This window comes from Otolemur garnettii, unplaced genomic scaffold (genome assembly GCF_000181295.1).
Source record: "Otolemur garnettii isolate 467f Iridium unplaced genomic scaffold, OtoGar3 scaffold00073, whole genome shotgun sequence".
Classification (NCBI taxonomy): Eukaryota; Metazoa; Chordata; class Mammalia; order Primates; family Galagidae; genus Otolemur; species Otolemur garnettii.
Window position 1 is genome coordinate 2,529,521 of NW_003852468.1, and position 19,777 is coordinate 2,549,297.

General features: G+C 45.2%; 1 protein-coding gene across 1 annotated transcript in view; it reads left to right on the forward strand.

The window, feature by feature from the left end:
• The first annotated feature begins 264 nt into the window (after window positions 1-264).
• TBX15 (T-box 15) overlaps window positions 265-19,777 on the forward strand; it is a 124,699-nt gene continuing 105,186 nt past the window's right edge. Inside the window, exon 1 of the mRNA XM_003793815.1 lies at window positions 265-469. Coding sequence (XP_003793863.2) covers window positions 265-469 — 205 coding nt within the window. The remainder of the gene's footprint in view (window positions 470-19,777) is intronic.

Genomic DNA, 19,777 nt, shown 5'->3' on the forward strand with positions numbered 1-19,777 from the left:
GGGTGCTCATGCAGCGAGCGAGCCGCGCTCGGGGCGCTTGTTCCTAGCGGCTGGGGCAGCTAGGGGCGCCGATCCCATCCGGCGGCGGAGGGCGGGGGAGAACGCAGAGGGAGGGTGCGGAGGACCCGCGGAGCCGCCGCCTCAGCCTCGGCCGCCGCGCCGCCGCCTCTCCCGGGCTGGGCCCGGCGGGCGCTCGGAGCGTGAGGGCGCAGGCTGCACCCTCAGTAGCGGGGGCGAGCCGGGGCCAGGGTGCGGGCGGCTAAGATGAGTGAAAGGAGAAGATCTGCAGTCGCCCTGAGCTCGCGAGCACATGCCTTCTCAGTTGAAGCCTTGATCGGCTCAAATAAAAAGCGGAAACTGAGAGACTGGGAGGAGAAGGGGCTGGACCTGTCCATGGAGGCGCTGAGCCCCGCAGGCCCGCTCGGAGACACCGAGGACGCGGCGGCACACGGCCTGGAGCCCCACCCGGGTGAGTGAGTCCCTTCGGACAGCGGGAGGCGGGCGGAGAGGGGACGCGGAGCAAACCGCCAGTCCGCGGTGAGGAGGAAGGCCCCGCCGCGGACACCCTGCCTCACTCCAACACCGGTTTCTTTTTCTTCGCACAAATTCCTTGAAGCCTCCGTAAATTCGCCGGAACCAACTTGTGGGGATTGCCTGAGTCTTGCATTTCGTTACCAAACTCAAGCAAGGAGGCCTGTTTACTTGTATCTGCTCTGCTGGGAGCAGAGCCCAGCGTTCCTCGGCCCTGGGGTTAGCAGGGGCGCGGGGCGAAGGCAAGGGCGAGGGCGAGAGAAGCTAGCCCTGGCTCCGGAGCGCTGGGACCACCGGCGGGGCGTTCTCGGCCCGACGCCTGAGTCTCAGGGAATGCCCTGTTTGTATCCGTTAGTCTTCAACCTCCGTCCTCGCTCTTCTTCCACCAACTTTTCAAGGGTAGAACATAATTAAATTTCTACTCCTATTGCGCTTACGGAAACAGGAATGGATGTTAGGCCCGTTACCCTGCACCGTGGGTCACCCTTCAAGGCCCACAACTCCCTATATGGGGGGAGGGGTGCCGTTAATTTGTGGCTGAGATCTCCGTGTAGCCTATGTATATATTATGTGCGCAGAACACCTAAAACACAGGGCGGCTGGCGATGTCTGTATTTTAGGAGAGCCGTAGGAGGGAGGAATATAACTTAACCTTCTGTATTGAGTGCCAGGATTTCAACTGTGTAAAACAGCCCGGCAGAACAGCTGTTGTCACAAGAATCTTTCGCTGTACTCACACAGAACGCTCTCAGCTTGGTTCAGTGACTTCAAAAACTTTCCAGCCCAGACTTCTAAAGTCATGCTGGAAGTGTTCCTGCTGACCAGCCAGGGCTGGGGAGTGGACCCAGTCTGCGCTCTGGCAAGCCTGGGGACGGGGTGGTAGCCAGCACTGGGTAGAGGCGGCCTCGGATTCAGGAGCTTGGGGATCCCGGCCGGAAGGCTGGCCAACTCCAAGAGGGACAGCTGTCGCTTACATTTTCCCTTTAGGCAGTGACAGTTCAATTTCCATGCTCCTGAGGCTAATAATAACGCGATTAGCGGGTGACCTGCAGAGACAGGGTTTATGAATTCTCCGTGTTCTTGTGGCCCGTTACGGTATTTGGGTTTAGTGCTGGGGAATTATTTTTATTAGTCGATGAAAAGAAAATTAAAAGGAGATTTATTTCGTCCTTTCGAGCCTTTTCCTGTATTTGGATGCGGGTGCCGGTCCACGCGGACCCCTGCGTGGGCAATTCAGAAAGGAACGCATAGCTAATGTGTGTTTCCCTTCTCTGACTAGACCCTGTTTCTTCACCTCATTTATCTGTTGTCAAAATCTTGCTTTAGTTAGAAGTTCTTGCAGGCCTCTGACAGTTTACAATTTGGGAGCTTCTTTTATTTTATTTTCCCCGATTGTTCAAAAAACAAGACATTTGACTGTGAAGGGCAAACCCTCTGTCTGCAGGAATTTTTCTCTTGGGAGGCCCCAGATTGCCTGGAGCCTGATTTCAGTTGTTTGTTCAAAAGGGCCAATATGTGGGGTTACAGTGAGGGACTCACATCGCGAAGTTTGTTCTTCCTGCTGTTCTCATCAGCCTGAGCTCCCTCAGGAAATGGAGAGACAAGTGAAGGGATGGGGCAAACAGAGACCATTCCATGGCCATGAACGTGGAGAACTGGGCTCCAGAACTCTGTCCAGTGCCTGGGCTGGATGGGGGTGGGTGGACACTTAATGTAGAACTAACTTTTAAGTAACAGGGAGTTAGTTCCGTTGGTCAGTTCCCATTACTTTATCATTTTTTTTAGAGAAAAAAAGGCATTTGGATTAGGGAAAACGAAATACATTTCGTTTTCTGGACTTTAAAGAGTCCAGAAGGAATAAGAAGCTGAAAGCTGAGAGCGCTCCTGGGCCTTCTGCAAGATGGGGTCAGGCTGGGCCTGGCTTTGCCTTGGGCCCAGGGATCCCTAAGCTGGAGGCTAAGCCTTTCTTACGATCTGGACTCTGGGGAAAGATGAGACAAGATCTTTCAGAAAAACACTTCAGTGGTGTGTCAACTAAGCAGTTCCGGAGTGGAGGAGGCAGGACTACAGGCTCTGCGTCCAGGCCGGCGCTGAAAGCTTGACCAGGGCTTGGGGGACATTTCAGGCCTTTCTTTACTATAGCGCCTAAACAAACATACACAGGGCCACAGTCAAAGATGTGCCTACGGTGGAGTTACACAGGCAACCCTGTTGTGCCCAGGGCAGCGTCTCTATGCTCCTGGGCCTCACAATTCTGTTTAAACTGTCTTCTCCTTGTTAGGGCTGAGAGGCCAATGCTAAGCTCTTCCACTTTTGGCAGATAATAAACCAGGAACAGGAAAAAACAAAACAAAAAATAAAAACAAAACTACCACGGGGGGCAGCGGAAGAATAATCCATGCACACAGGCTGGTGTACTGCAGCCGTGTTTATCATTCTTACCGTCTCTCTCTGACTGATACCACTGTTTCCAGCCTGCTCTACGCGAGCCTCAAAAATCTCAGGATCTTCAGACAAGGGTAGGATTTTTGTTTAACTTTTATAAAAAAAAAAAAAAACCGCGGCCTTTCGCTTCCTCACAGTCCATTTTTCTTTTCGCGTCTGGACAGAGCGGGCTTTAGCTGGCGCCTGAGCACTCGCAGCCTGGGGCGCCAACCTGCGTGCATAGTAGGGACCAGCCTGGCCTAAGAGGCGGAGGCATTCACATCTCAGAGGACACAGTATGTATTTAAATTTTTTTTCACTAAGCCTATCTGGTGGCCCCCCCCAAATCCCGAGGCCCATCGGCCTTTGAGCAAAGTCCTGTAAGGTACCCCTCTGCCATACCACTGTGGCACACTCGCCATCTTTTGGAGAAACTTCTAGGACTCACCCGCCACAGGTGGAGAGGGTCTTGATCGGTCTCAGAGGAGCCTGATTTTCAAGCCTGCCTACCCTCGTCTTCTCCAAGAGCAACACAAAAACTTTTGGGCCAGGATGGGCTGGAACAGCTGCTCTAGCTACCGCCATCCAAGTATATTTCAGGCCCGCGGCAGCAGGATCTGCTCTCGGACCCCAGCGGGAGCTCCACCCGTCTTCCCCCTGGCGGACTTGGGCCTTTCCCGCCAAAATCCTCCGCAGAGTACTGCCGAGGCCGAGTCTCCCGCAGAGCGAAATAATTCAAACCTTCTGCGGAGATATTTCCTCCTCTACAGCCTATGGTACTGGGCCTGAGATTTGCAGACGCGCGGCTCCGAAGGCCTAGGGAGGCGGCAGCGCGTGCGGGTGGACACACACAGCCGGGCACACCCGACAGGCGGGCAGATCGACCGTGTAGAAGTGCACACCCACTAGGCGCTCTTGATCACAAACTCACCCGGCCGTGCAATCCCTAGTGAAATTAGGAAAAACCTGAGCAGAAACCATGGCTGCCCCAGGGCACTTTCGAGTTACTGAGATCAGTAACATGAGTTAATCTGCCGGTTTATGGTTTGTTAGCTCAAAGTAAAACTCCGAGATTTTAATCCTGACATCACCTCTCTACCCACCCCCAACCCCCATAGGCAAACTGGGTGAAAGGAGGAAGTGACTCTTCACTGACGTTTAAGTAACGGATAAAAAGTGATGGATTTGAAGCCAGCGGGAGAATGTACTTTCTCGGGGTCACAAGCCCCGGTTCAGAGCATAGGGACCCGGTGTGTGGCCCAGAGTGAAACGCCCGCCCGAGGATCTGCCTGCGGTGAGGTCCGGTCCGGGATAGGGAAGCCTGGTTCCCCAGTGCTGCCTGCGCCCCTGCTTTGGCGCTGGCCCCGAGGGCACTTGGCCCTGGCGCCCGCCGTCGGGTAAAGCGTGGGACCTGGTGAACTTACACAAGGCTCTCGCCGTTCAGGTCAAAACGGTCTATCACGAAGGCCACCCCTTTGGTAAGTGACCTTATGTGACGGGGAAGCGAAAGGGGAGATAAAGTCTGAATTTGTCATTGGTCAGTGAGGATGATTGTTCGCTGAGGAATGACTGCCCAGGACATTTTTCATGCACTAGTGGAACTAGACCAGATCCCTACTGGATGCGTGGGGCTGGGGTGGCCCACTGCGGTGGCTCTGGGGCCGGGGGGTGAGTTACGAAGACATTCTGTGTTTAACTGGCCCTGGCACGATGACACAACAGAAGCCAGTAGGAAAAGGGAAGTAATTCTAACCTGCTCCAACCTAAAGGAGCAACTGCACATGCCTCAAGGGCTGTAGGGAGGATCGGGAATGAGGAAAACTGGAAGGCGCAGAGTGTGGGCTGTGATGGGGAGGAGGGGGGAAAGGGGAAGTGATTTGCGCGTCCGTAAGTCCCCCTCTTCCTCCACTCTGCACTTTAGAAGCCAGTAGCGACAGGCCTAAGAATCGCGAGAGGACGTGTGGCTGGTGGCGGAAGGAGTCTCTCCCTTCGCTGCTAGAAGGTGCTGGACTGCCCTTCATCCGCCCTTGCCCTCACGGCTACCTCTAAGCCCTCCGCCCAGGGAGCGCGAACCTAGGACAGCGAAGGCTTTCAGCTCAGCGCGCAGACTTCCGACGCCTTATACCTGGCGCTGCAATTCTGAATTTGGGTAACCCAACTAGCGATATTTTTTATTGAACACTACATTTGAATTATGCGCTGGCCACTTTGGATTTCCTAGTTGTATGGGTGAAATACTCAGAAAGAAAATTTCATGGTACAACATTCATGATAGGAGAAAAAGGAGAATTACATTTCTTAAAGTGGATTTTGGACTGAAATTATATTGACACAAATCTGCTGCCCTTTTCCTGACAACCGCCTCCCCCATACCAATTACTTCAAATAGTATAAACATCTGTTAATTATGAAAGGAAATTAGTTTAAAATATCTCTAACATACATTACATGTGAGGACCAAGTGAAGAGGATCATGAATTGCCAAGGGCTAAAGCTGAAAACATGGGGTATTGGTGGTTTGTACTCCCCATTTATTTGTATCATTTCCTTTGCATGTGTAAACATGAGTTTAATGCAGGCAAGTCCCTCCCTATTAATCCTTCATACCGGGCCACAAGGAGAAAGGGACAAATACGTTTTGGCTCAGAAGACCTAAACATTGTGTTCGTCCAAGCTTCTCCTAGGGCATTCATTGCTATTATTAAAGAGTGAAACATTTCAGGTTCATCATAATAATTCTATTGCCAAAAAATAATGTTTTAATAAGATGAGGGGATTGTTTTCAGATTCTGATTATGGACTCTGATAGTACTTTATTTCTCACACTTGGGAGAATAGGAGTTCTTAAACCTGTGAGTTCCTTCACCAGATGGCTGCAGATTAAAAACAAACAAAAAAGAGGGATAAAGGGCAGATTGGCCTGTTAGCTTCTTTTCTCTTTTCTGGAAATGGAGAAATCCACTCCATGACTGTGCTGAGAGTGTAGCTGGTTTTTGTTTTATTACTCTTAAAAGACAAAGTTAGTCAACAGGAGAGAATATTTAAGTGATTTTCCCATCTAAGGTTTATATTTTGACCTTTTTGGATACTTTTCACAAAAGAGAAAAGTGAGAAATAGTGGAATGTGGAATGTCTTTTTCTTCTCTTTCTCATCTGTATGGTTTATTTTTCCTTTGCTTTTTCTGGTTTTCAGTAAGCCTGGAAATTTATATGTGCATGACTGAGATACTCAGGGGTCTGCACTGGGAACAGCAATTAGCAAATTTATAAATCAGGGTCTGTTTACACTTCTTTGGGGAAAGGATAATCATTAGTTAATTTAAGTGAGGCCCTTGCTCTAAGTGTCAGGGGTGGAAAATGAGACTTGGTAGGGAGGACCTGCTGTGAAATGGAAAAAGGTGGGAATTCAAGCAACTAGTGTGACCAGTCAACGTTTATTCTGGCCATTAACGGCTTCAATTCCAGGCAGGATATTTTGCTGACTATATCCTAATGATGAGCTTTTGATACCAGAAGTGAAAATAGGCCTTGCAATGACTACTTTTCATTTCATTCTTTTTATATTAGCCAGTGTTTAGCTTTGCCCTTTATAGATGAGCATATTAAAAAGTATATTCACGAGTGTATGTGTTTATACACAGATTCATGTGTGTGAATGCCACAGCACCACCAAGACACTATATCCACATCAAAACGCCAGTTTTTCACGGGATATAGACAATTAGATAGTATTTCAGAGACAAGAAATTACCTTTTTTTTTTTTTTTTGGTGTGTGAAGCCAGTTCAACAAATTGGGAACTTGTAAAAATTGGGAGGACAAAAGTTTTGTCACCTCCTAGGTATCATTTGACAATTCTAGAGAATCTCAGATTTGAAACTTCTAGGTAATGAGCATTATCATTTAATTCTTAAATTAAGTGATGTTTGACCAAAGCTTGAAAGAAAGCATTGGAAAATGAGATTGCATAGATGGCAATTTAAAAGAACAGTGAGAGTGAAAATTTTTCTAAGTAAATTTGAAATTTTGTTTTGTGAATAACGCCATCTTTATTTTTGATGGGTAGAAAGCAGCTTTTTATTCTTAAGAGGGACTTCATGTTCTTCCATGTAGTAAGTAAACGGAATAATTAAGATAAATGTGAATAGTAATAATGGTTTACAGATATAACAAGAGAGATATTGTGATTTAGGCAAATAAATTTAAGAACAGGAGAAATAATCTGTTAAAACTTTCCCATTTGTCGTGTATTTATTAAAATTGCCAAAGCTCAAATGAGCTGGCTGTTTCCAAAATGCTGGCATACACTTTAAGATTAAAAAACAAAACAACCTACTACAGGTAACAGTAGTGTTCCCTTTGAACCGAACATTGGAGCTTATCGTTATACTGTATATTTCGCCTGGACCTTGGAGTCATAGCGCCGAGTTCTGAACGGATTTTCTAATTCCCATCACAGCTTCTTCCTCTTTACTGTCGCCGAAGCCAGGAACGTTTACCCTACGCAGGTTGAGAAGGTCCATTTCTTACCCTAGTCAAAGAATTTTAGACGCCGATTCACCGCAGAAGGAACTGGGGTTGCATCTGGTCCCAGGAACCATCTCTGGGACACGAGCTGTTGCGGTGACCTTCGAGTCAGAATTGGGCGGTGGCGGCGCCTACCGAGCTCTCTGACTGTCGCCAGGGCCTCGGCGGCGCCGCGGGGAGGGAGCGGCCGGGCGGTCCAGCCTCTGCGGGACAGCCCCGCGGTCCGGGGCTCCGCCGGCTCGCCACCCCGCCGGGCCTTGGAAACCCGGGATCCGGAATCCTGAGGCCAGGCCGGTGTGGCTCTTAGCTCTGACTACATCCTGAAGAAATGTGGGGGACTCTGGGGTAACCGGGAAAGCCTGGGTAAGAGACACCTGTCCCTAAAAATCAAGATCCCCCCCCCCCAAAAAAAAAGCAGTGCAAAGGCAAAGGGAACCCAAGGATCTTACACCTCAGGCCCTGAGGGGAGTTTGAGTTTTTGCTTTCATCAGGCAGAACATATTTCCGAGGAATCAAACTGACTTCAAACATTGGCAATTAGAAACCAGGAATCCTTCGGCCTGAAGAACTTTTAATCCCTAAACATTTCCAAATGGGTAATTCTAGGGTCAGTAAACATCGTAGCCAGTTTATTAAAAAGGAAAAGTCTTCCTGTCTGTTGAGACTCAGAGGATCCCCGGGTCCCTAGGAGGCAGAGATGCGCCTGCCCCGGGGACAGCGAATGATTGTCCTTCCTCGAGGTTTTGGGGGATTAAAAACAATGAAGTAATTATTGTCTTAAAAAAAAAAAGCAGAAACCACCCAACTGCACAATGTAGACTGAGAAATGACTACGCATCTCTGAGAATTAACTGCATTCTGTAAGAAGCCCGCGGGAATGGCTTTGCTTCGGGAGGGAAGTCCTGCCCGGGGTCAGCCTCCCTCCAAAGCTTTAATCTCACCAGTTTACAGGGCCCAGAATTGGAAGCCTCGGGGTTGGGTGGCTTGGGTGGTTTAGGGGCTTCCATTCTTTCTGCTGAAAAATAAGTAACTGATTTTCAGTGGGGAGGGACAACTATTTGTGCCAGTAGTGTTTGTGAAGACAGCGGTGCTTTTCCTAGGCAGTTTTCTCAGTTCAGAAGATTTATTAATAATTTGATTTTTTTTTTTTTTGGCAGCAAAGCCTGGGATAGGCTATATGTACAGCCACTGCATCTATGCACTATTGGAAAGAAAAATTTAGTTAGAAAAATAAAAGGCATAAACAAGCTTGCAAAGGAAAACTGAGTTAACATTTCAGAATCTTTAACCGCTTATGTATTATCTATGTCGTCACTATACTGCAGTTTTCAGTACAGACCTTCATATTCTACATTATATTCATGTGTTATAGTAGGAAGAGGGCTAGAGAAGTTTCAATTAGCAGTTCCAGATTCTAATGCTAAATTTGCTATTCATGTTGGAACCAGGGATGTTTGGGATGTTTGCTTTAAAGGCAGACATATTACTATTGAAAAAAATGTTTTAAAATTATTTCACAGCCACTGATGAGGCCTCCATTTCTAGTTTGTCAAATGAGGGGACAGGCTTAAGTGACACCCGAGGCCTCTTTAGCTGTAAGATGCTTGATCCTGTTAACTTTTATTTTTAATAATAAATACATTTTGTCTTATTGCACCTTCTCTGTCACTTGGCGCATCCCTTATTTTCTTAGAATGAGGGAAGTTTTACTGTAGTTGTAAAAAATAACCATAATAGCAACCCAAGTCAAAAAAATTTTTTAAAAAAGATTTTTAGAGATGAGAGGCTGAAGCAAGAGGATCACTAGTGTCCAAGAGTTTGTGGTTGCTGTGAGCTATGATGCTACAGCACTCTACTGGAGGTGACAAAAAAAAGAAGAAGGATTTTTTAGAGCTAGAATTAGAATTAAGATCTTTCATAAAGTTCTTGGAAAAGTTTTTGTGTGAATAGCACAGGTTCAGAAGTCCCGGATCAGTGATTTCCAGTCCTTCACGTATGATGTAACCTATTGTTGCTTCTGTGAATATAGCCATAAGGCTCTTTCTATAGCATTAGTGAATTTAAAGGAAATATAAATTATTCATTATTCATGAACATTTTCCATGCCATTTTCAGGAATAATTATAAAAACTCTGTTGGATTTGAAAAATAAGGGTTAAAAAAAGCAATTTTATCATTGGTAAATTGAATTAGTGGGCCCCCCAAATCATTTGCTCCCCATTACTATTTGAGTGCGATGGAAAGCCCTAGTAACTATTTTCCATGTCTAGTCCACTAAGCCAAGGTCTTGATCTGGCAGAGATGTGAGAATGCTAAAAGGATGACTTAGTAACAGGCAAAACGCTTGTCAACAAGCTAGATCAGAAGACAGCTTAGCATTCAAGACCTCTATTCATAGCTGCTGAACTTGAGGGCAGGGTCAGAGGCAAAATTGTGCCTAGCACATACCTAGGAGGATTTCTCATGTTTCTGCCTTGTAGGACTTTATTTCTTTACAGACTTCTGCATCTGGGTTCATGCCTTAGTGATGGCTCCCCACCCTCATTTTGCATCCCTATTCTGGACAGCCCCCATGCGGTCTGGTCTTGGGTAATCACTTCTAGATTTCCTGGTTCTCTTCTCTCACTATGACTACCCTATAAACTGCTGCAGGGAGGGAGCTCGTCTTCTTTGCTTCTGGGTATCCAGGATGTAGCACAAGTGGCTGGCACATTGGCAGCACATAATAAATAATACAGCTATAATAATAATGGTGTCATAGTAGGAACAATAAGTAGTGGCATTTATTGAACACGTACTATGTGCCAGCCACATATGTTTACATAGGTATACATACATATATACACATTTCAAATAATAATATAGCAAAACACTTGTATGAAATAGTTACTCTTATTATCATTTCTATTTGGTGTAATGAATGAATTATGGAACACTGTGGTTTAATCACTCAGATTCTTGGGGTCGGACTGCTATGTAAAATTCCTGATTCTAACACTTGATAGTCATGTGACCTTGGACCAAGTTGGTTAATCTCTCTCAACCCTAGTTTCTGCGTCTGTGAAACTGGAATAATGAATGGGTTGGGGATTAAATGAAATAGAGCACATACAGGAACAAAGGCTGTAGCACAGTGACTATTATTCCTATCAGCTGAATTAATAGTGATTATTCACCTTAGTGACTAGTTTGGATAAGAAATTCTTGTAAATTGTGGTCTATACCATCCACTATACCCTCCTCCATTCTTTTGCTTTAAATGTAATGTTTGAGACTTGATGTGGAATGCTCCCTTTGTTTGTAACCCATGGTTAGAGACAGTACTGAATCTGATTGAGTAGCTAATAAAATCAAAAAGAACTTTAAGAACTGTTGCTATTAAAGGTTCCACTGAAGCAAAAAACCAGCACCTGAGTGAGTATCTGAGGAGGGAGGATGTCCAAGGCTGGGGGTTAGCTGGCAGGCATACAGCAGAGGAAGAGGGTGGGTGGCAAGGTGGGTGATAGAGAGTCTTAGCTTTACCAGCTTTCTGGAACTCAGTTCTGCGGAGACAGACGGGCCTTTCTGGATGCAAGGAAGTGGAATAACACATGTATATTTCTTGTGTTACTTTGGTTAGTTTCTGATGTTTCTTTTTATTTTATTTTATTTTATTTTTTTGAGACAGCGTCTCACTATGTCACCCTGGGTAGAGTGCTGTGGTTTCACAGTTCACAGCAAACTCAGACTCTTGGGCTTAAGTGATTCTCTTGCCTCAGCCTCCCAAGTAGCTTGGACTACAGGCGCCTGCCACAACGCCTGGCTATTTTTTTAGAGATGAGATCTCACTCTGGATCTGGCTTTAGGTTGGTTTCGAACTCATGAGCTCAGGCAATACACCTGCCTCAGCCTCCCAAAGTGCTGGGATTACAGGCATGAGCCACCATGTTCGGCATTATCTGATATTTCTACCTGGAATCCAGAAATCTCCAAAAGGTCAGGATTTATCTTAGGAGGATTCATTCTTTGTTTGTAAAGCCACATACCAATGTACTCCCAGGATTCGGGGCAAAATGAACCAGTTGCACCGATTAGTTGAAACTGCAATAAAGGATTAGTGGGTGTTGCTTGGTTGAATTTAAAAAAGAGTAAAGGAGGAAGGGGACTACATTGAAGGAAAACTTATGTCTACGCTAAACATCCAGAAAGAAGAGAATGGGAAATCTTTTTTAAAGAAAAACAATAGAAGCTGAGCCCTTGTGTTGGAACCCGCATCCGGCTACCCTCGTGTGCCCGGTTTTCCTCCTTTCAGAAAACGGAAGCCTGGATTTGATCATTTAATGTATTTTTTTACAAAAAATTTGTTTTACCCTAGACTTCCCTGGGAAAAGGAACAGATAGGAGATCCTTCCCTTGGTCTCTTTCAAGGTGCTAATCAGAAGTGTAGAGACCCTGACCCTCCAGAAGATAAGGGAGCTGCCCTTTCCTCCTGGAATCCAGGTCTCAGTTTTCAAAATAGACACTCTAGCCCTTATCTCCAAGACAGATATTTCTATACTTCTCAAATCTTATTATTATAAGCATCATCTTTGCTCAGAGTGCTGACAACTCTAACCAGCAGTAGCTTCATGGATTGAGGCTCTATAGAGGTACTGTGCAGATGGTTTTATTCATTTACACTCATTGTATCCATCCAATAGTCCTTGGAGGAAGGAGATTATTTCTCCATTTTACAGATGAGGAAATGGAGACAACAGAATAAATAAATAACTTATCCATAGTCATACAGATCCAGTTTACTTTAAGTGACCTGGTCAGAATTTAAATCCAGAAATATCAGAAACTAACCAAAGTAACACAAGAAATATACGTGTGTCAATATCATTTTTTTTTTTTTTTGAGACAGAGTCTCACTATGTCATCCTTGGTACAATGCTGTGGCATCATAGCTCACAGCAATTTCAAACTTTTGGGCTTAAGCAATTCTCTTGCCTCAGCCTCCCAAGTAGCTGGGACTACAGGCACCTGCCACAATGCCCGGATATTTTTTTGGTTGTAGTTGTTATTGTTGTTTGGCAGACCCAGGCTGGGTCCCCCACCCCACCCCCCCCCCAGCTCCGGTGTATGTGGCTGGCGCCCTAGCTGCTGAGCTACAGGTGTGGAGCCTAGAGTCAATATCTTTAACCACTAGACTGTATTGCCTTCCTTGTAAATGACTCTTACGTGCTCTAGAGAGAATGTTAAACGTTTTTAGGAGGAAATTCATACTTGCTGCTCATGTTTTCCCCTGAACAAAAGCTAAGTCGTGAATGAGAGAGAGCTTATTTACAGTTTCTGGGTCTTTACCTTCCTTGCTTATTATAATTAGTCCCTCTGGTCCTAAGTGACTTCACCATACCTGTGAGCAGAGGCCTTTGTGAGGCAGCAGTGTGGGGTTGTGTCTCCAATTCACTGTCCTTGGAATGGGGCATGTGCAGCCTTGCCGACAGGACCTGCTTTTCTTTTGACTTCAATGCACAGAAATCTCAGGGTCTAAGGCATAGTGACTACATATTGAATTTGGTCTAAAACTTTCCCGTCCTAAATCCTCTCATGCAGTGAAATTTAGGGGAAATTTTAACTGCTCTGTTTTACCCATTCCCTTCTCCATTCACAACGGGATGGATGGAATCTTATTGGTAATTGATTCAAAATGGAACAGCTTAGAAACATATCAGTTGCAGTGACGGGCAATTCATGCATTTCTAAGTTTGATTTTTTCAAACTCTGCAATCACAGCTGAAATCCCTTTGCCATGGATTGAATTTACAAAGGAAGAGATTCTGATTTCCACAGTGGCTTCTTTTTAATGCCTGAGGATTAGGAAACCGCCTTGAGGACCCATGGCAAGTACACCCGCTTAGAGTCTGGGCTTTAACTTTAACCTCTGAGTGACTGCTCTGATTCATTTATTTTGTAACAGCTCTATTTAGAGGAGCCTTGTTTAGTATGAAATCAGTTATGTGCAGAAATCTCTCATCCTGATAAACACTTGCACCCCGTGCTCCGTTATTCTTTTAAGGCTGTAGGTGGGTGGGATGCCCACAGTGTGTCCCAGAGAACTTAACGGCAGCTTCAGTTCTTTTTGCTCCACCTGTTCACTGTCTTTCCATCATTTCTCCTCCCACTCCAAGTAACCTTCCTCTCTTAGGAAGTCTGAAGTCTCCAATGAGGATTTGGAGAAAATCCCCTCCCCTCCCCCATTTCAGCGTGTGGACTCCAGCATTCATGTACTCCCTGGCTGTTTAATTGTACAGTCTGCCATCTTCCTGTCTGTCATGCTCAGTGATAAAAATGTGGCTTTTAGAAGCTAAAAGAAGAAAGATGTAAAGTCCATCTCTGTTTTAAAGCTCTGCTCTCTCCTGTTGCCTGCCCCACTCTGTGCAGCAACTGATTGATGGGATTTGATATGTTCTTGCAGCAACAAAGCATGTGAATCTCTGAGCCTAGTTCCTTTCCCAAGGAACCCATATGGAGCCAAACTCCTGAAATATAGAGTGTGGCAGAGGATGAGATGAATGCTGCAATCTTGGGTGATTTACTGAATTGCACCCACAAGATCTATCCAACCAGGAATGTAGATTCCACGAGATATGCAACCAGCGAGGCCGTGGCCATTTCATTTTTCCCTCAGTGTGAAGAGCACTGGTTGCATGACCAACATTAATCCTGGGAACATTAGATCCCATCTGGTACAACTGTGCATTACCCAGATTAGACTGTGACATCACAGAGATTTAAGGCATCTCTGTGATATTCTGACTGGGTGGCAGGCACTGCAGGAGATGCTTCCTACAGACACAGGCTGATTTAAGTGCTGTAGGGCTGTAGGGAAGAGTGAATAGCAAACCGTGTGTGAGTGTGTGTGTGTGTAGGGGAGGGTTGGGGGTATTACGGAGAGCTGGGTGTAACGGTTCCCCAGCCTGCGTGGGTGAATTGGTTCCGGATGTTAACATTTTTTCCTTGGGGCTTGACTACATTCTTCTTTTTCTTTGCCTGTCTGTTTTCCTGCCTAAATTGTTAGGCTTCCACAGCTGTGTGGCTCATTGCTGGTGAGTGTTGAGAATGAAAAATCTGCTTTATTACAAGGGCAATTTGGGGGCATGTGTATAGGTATAGAGTTTTGAGGGGTTTTCACTGGCATCTTTCTGAATCCGGAAGGCTTTTTCTCCATCATCTTGTCAGCCGAGTACTGACTAGTACTGTCTTGGATGGCCTCAGTGGGGTAGCGAGTTTGCAATGTCACCTACAGCACACAGTCCTTCAAACGCTGCAGGCAGAAGAAGCTGGCCAGCGTGGAAAACTGAGACGGCTCACGGAGGCCAGGGAAGCGGCACTGCAGAGGACAAGAGAGCTGGGTGGGGTCCGGGACCTGACTTGAGCACCTAGGTGTGTGACCTTGGGCAAGTGACTTAGCCTGGCTGCACCTCAGAGGAGGCCCTGACTGCAAGGCTGCTGTGAGAATTAAATGCTCAGCATGGCAGCTGGTGCAGAGAAAATACTTGATTTTGTCATCCGTCTACTTTGCTCATAATGGTGCTGGGTAAACTGAGAAAACTTGGACCCTTCCAGTGTTCTCATGAGAAAGCATTTGAAGAGTACTGGACACAGGGTCGGTTCTAAGCACCTTCCTTGCCTAATCTCTACTGCTGCTCTGTTCAGAGCCCATCCCTCCTCACAGGCTGAACTTTTCTCATCCTCTATGCCATTGCTGCCTCTCCTCCTCAATAGGTTTAGGGGGACAATTGGAGTTTTGTTACGTGGATGACTCATGTAGTGGTGAAGTCTGGGCATTTTGCACCCTCACTACCGCAATAGTGTACATTGTACCCAGTAGGGAATTTTGCATCCTTGTCCTCCCCGCACCTCCCTGTTCTGAGTCTCCAGTCTCCAACATACCCTCTGTAGAACCATCCTGCTCCTGCTTCTGTCTGGAGCACTTTCCTCCTGGTTTCTCCCCTAAAATCCTGTTTGAAGAAAGTTCATCTTACTTTCAAGACCCAAGCGCCAAATATGACAGGAATATTCCAGGATGGAGAAGGGCCATGTGATATGTTACCTCATACGATACACAAATTCAAACCTGTGCTAACCTCAGAAAATGATGCATGTTTGTGCAGAGCTCGCATGGTTGGGTATTACTATAATGAAAGAAGGTTCTGGGATGCCCCCAATGTTATCTTCACTTGAAGTTTGCTATAAGGAGCTCTTTTTAAAGAGGCCTCTCTATGTTTTTTTCTCAAAATAGTACCAGAGTGACTGTAATTTTATGGTTAAAAAGAAGTCCCAGCCTTAGGTAATAGTCAATTCTCAAAGGTAGAGCCAAGATTGGACAGATGCAGGACTGCCCCTTTGGCCATTGTCATCTCTGAGCAAGGCTTGAGTCCTGCCTTTGTTTTCATAGAATACCTGCAGGCTTCACAGTGTCAGCAGGCCAGTAATTTGGCTGTAATATTTTCTTTCCAGAATATACACCTGTTCTATTTTTTTTGCCCTATTAGATTGGCCCTTAGACTCTTGGGCAATTGAAGTCTGTGCCCACAGTGGTATTGGCTTTGGCTGTCTCTCTTGTCTCTGGCTGTCTTTGTGAGTGTAAATACACACACACACTCAGTGGTGCTTTCCATTAACCTTACAATGGTCACAGAAGAACAGATATAATGAAAGCCTATAGAAATTAATATTTTATACCTTTCTTATGACACCACACACATTCTTCTGTGAATTATAACTTTTGGGAGGGAATATTTATATTACAAGCCTCAACAAGTCTATACAGAGCCCTGGAGAACACTGTGTCTTACTCATCTTTGAATCCCTGTTAGCACTCAGCAAACATTTATAAAACTGACCATCTAGTCAGGCCCAGAATAGTACTAAGTGTTTTACATATCATTTAACCACTACAACCACTTTACAGATGACTTGGTTTCAAGATGGTCCTAGAGGACCAGCATGAGGTGTCTGCTACTCACCTGTAGGAGTGACCTTGGACGTGTGAGCTGATATTTCTATACTCTGGGGTCTTTTTCTACAATGGGGATAAGACCACTGGATTTGAATAAAAAGAAAGAATATCTAACTGTACTATTGGCAAGGGGGTTTTATAGGCAGAAATTGCTGAACACTCCTGCGTGGAGTCTGCTCTGGGAGTTTTGCTGAAGAGGTGTAAGGATGACTGCTTTGCAGGAACATCTCTGCCCCCTCTTTCCCTATTTGTTTCAGACTTATGGCACAGCAGCCTCTGTTTTCTGCCCAATGAGGGAGAAAAAGCAATAGAATTAAAAGCAACCTGAAAATCACCAGTGTTAAACAGATGTGCAAAAAAAATCTCTAAATGAAAGACAGATTGTGTGTGTTTGCCTGAGAGAGCAGAGCTGGGTTAAGCTGAAGCAGAACAAAATTCTTTGGCCTTTTCTTTCCCAGCAGCAGTGGGGAATACGTGTGTGAACTGAAAGGAGGTCCCAGCTCAGGGCTCAGCCCTGTGGTAGGGGAGAAGGCAGATTGTCAGGAGAAGAAAGGGGAAAAGCCCTCTAAAACACAAGATAACTGCTGAGCAAGAAGAGGGCTGAGAAATGAAGACAGCTCGGTGAGGTTGCATTTGAAAATGATCATAGTCAAAAGAGCGGGGACACCACTACACAGAGGGTTAGATACTTTTGGTGCCTGTTAAATTACATGCAAAATCCTTAGTACTATGCTGGGCCTGAGTCAGATGGTCAAGGACAAAACCCCACTTTGCCATTTCATCTCTTTTTTTATGCCTGATGACTGGGAATTGCTTTAGAAGGGAATGGTCTCCAACTTTGCTTTAGTTCAGACCCATAGCTACTATGCCTTAGTGTTGTTCTGAGGTCTGCAGGGTTGGTGGCTTCCAAGTCATTTTTATTTCTAAACCCCACAAGGGTGGAGATAGCCCTGGAGAGCCAAAATTACACAAGGAGCCTAACAGGCCTGGGGGAGTTGATGCCTTGAGCACCAAGCATGGGGAAAGAGAGTTTCTCTGTGAGAGACTGACTGAGTCTGTCTTTCTCCAGGATCTCTAATCCTGAATCATGAGGATGTGTATCTTCAAGATGCCTTTGTGGGCCCCTAAATGTTAATAGCCAACAGACTCTAGGAATTGTTGAATGTCTTGATGTCTTTTGGGAGAACACCACTCCATGATGGTCCTTATTCTGGATCCCGTTTAGAGAATGTGACCCAGGAACTCAACCTTAGGAGGGAAGGCACAGGACAACTCACCAAGATCTGGCTGTAGGTCCTGAAGGACCCAATTTGACACCTATGAAGGACAAGACTCTCCAGGCGCCAAAGTGTATCCCAAGTGCTCATAACAGTGTGAAAGTGCATTATTCATTCATCAGTCTTTTGATCTGACAGTTTTTAGGTGTCCCTTTAGGTCTCTTGTAGTCCAGGAGATCAGGATCAACAGCCATAGAGGGTAACCCCAGAAAGTCCTTGCCTTGAGGCCCCTATAATAATAACATAGACTGAGGTCTCCTCTCTTCTGCTTCACACAGATATGAGGCCTACTGAGTGAAGGACAGGATGGTGTGACCCTGAGCTCTAGGGCACTGGGAGAGGCCTGTTCTTTGAACTGTGCTAGGCCCAGGGAGTCAGTACATTTGTCTGGGATGCTAAGGAACTTGATGCAGATCCTGTGGGGAAAGAGATGGTCTGACTGTGGTGCCAGTTGTGTTTCATGACTTGCAACAAAGCTTCTTTTTAACCCAGATCTTGTTAACAATCCAGGCTAGGTGATATATTGGTCATGACATTTGGGCTGTTCTGTCTTAGGAAAACCCAAAAGTTTACTTTCTAATCACACCCACATTTTTAGTTTTGAAAAATCTTTAAGTACCTGGTACTCAAAATTGAGTTTGTGGCCTGGCGTCTTTATTTGGAAGAGGCTCTGGGCAAATCCCAGAGCTCCCTAGGCCTAGCTCTATGGCTGTGCTCACTGCAGACTGTAATCTGGCATCCACATCACATGCTCCTCTATGGACAGGAAGTGTGGCGCCCAACACCCTCTTTGAGAAGCCCAAATCAGAACCATCACACCCTCACACTAATTTCCGTGCCGAGAATTTCTGGCCTTTCCTGCTCCATATGGCAGCATTGGCAAAACAGCGAGAGTGCAAAATATTATCAGCACCAGCTTTTCTGATTTTTCTGAAAAATAAAGCTAAACATTATTTCAAGCAGTGGATAATTATGTACTACTATATGTCACTTTTTGGAGTATCTGACTTTTTTTGAACTAAATGCATACGTGAAATTTTGGGATAGTAAATTTATTTTTCAATATACAAAGAGTGTTTGTTGTTTTTAGATGTTCTAAAGTAAAATGCTATGTAGTTCTAAAGTAAAGTCCAAAATGAAGACAAATTGTTGCTTTGATAAAACCAGATTTTCATACAACATATTTGTATGTTATATCTTCCATGATGGATTTTGCATTTTAGTTGGAGCTCAAAAATTGACCCATTTTGTATACTTCATCACTTGAATTTCACCTCCTGTTTTGCCAAGCTCACAGATTCGATGTGTTTCTACTTGGAAATAAAAGTGTACAGTTTCAAGGAGTTTCTTAAAGAAAAATTTTAAATGCTTCACACAGGTCAACTTTGAAAACAATGCTTAAGTTATGGCAGCAGAATGTTCCTGATTCCATTTTTAGAGTATAATATTGAATGGAAAGGCTCCTATCAGAAAATGTCAAATACCTACCAGGAACAGGAAACTGGCAACACAGGTAAATCATTGCCCTAAAGTTCTTATTTCTCGGTGTAAATGGTGGTGAATGCAGCATGCCAAACAGCTACCTGGCATAGACAAGCTCTGGTTATTTTTCTCCTTCAGACAATTAAAAAACATTTTATTGTGAAAATCTCTAAACCTGCAAGTACCATGACTCCTTACGAACTCTCATGAACCCACCACCTACGTTCAGTGCCACCAAAGTTTTTGCCTACTCGTTCCCCATCTCTTAATTCTTTTTTTGCTGAAACAGTCTAATGCAAACCTTAGACGTCATCATGCCATTTACCATTACGCATTTCAGTACCTCCAAAAAAAGGTCATTTTCTGACAGAAATACGACGTCATCATCACACACACTATGATTGATAGTACAGTTTCTTGAAGTCATCTGTCTGTCCTTACTCAAATTTTTCAGATTTGGTCAGTAAGTTACTCCCTCATTGCCCCCATGACCTGCTTCACTTATAGTTGTATGTAAGCCATGTACCAAACGAGTTTCTGTAGAAGCCTCC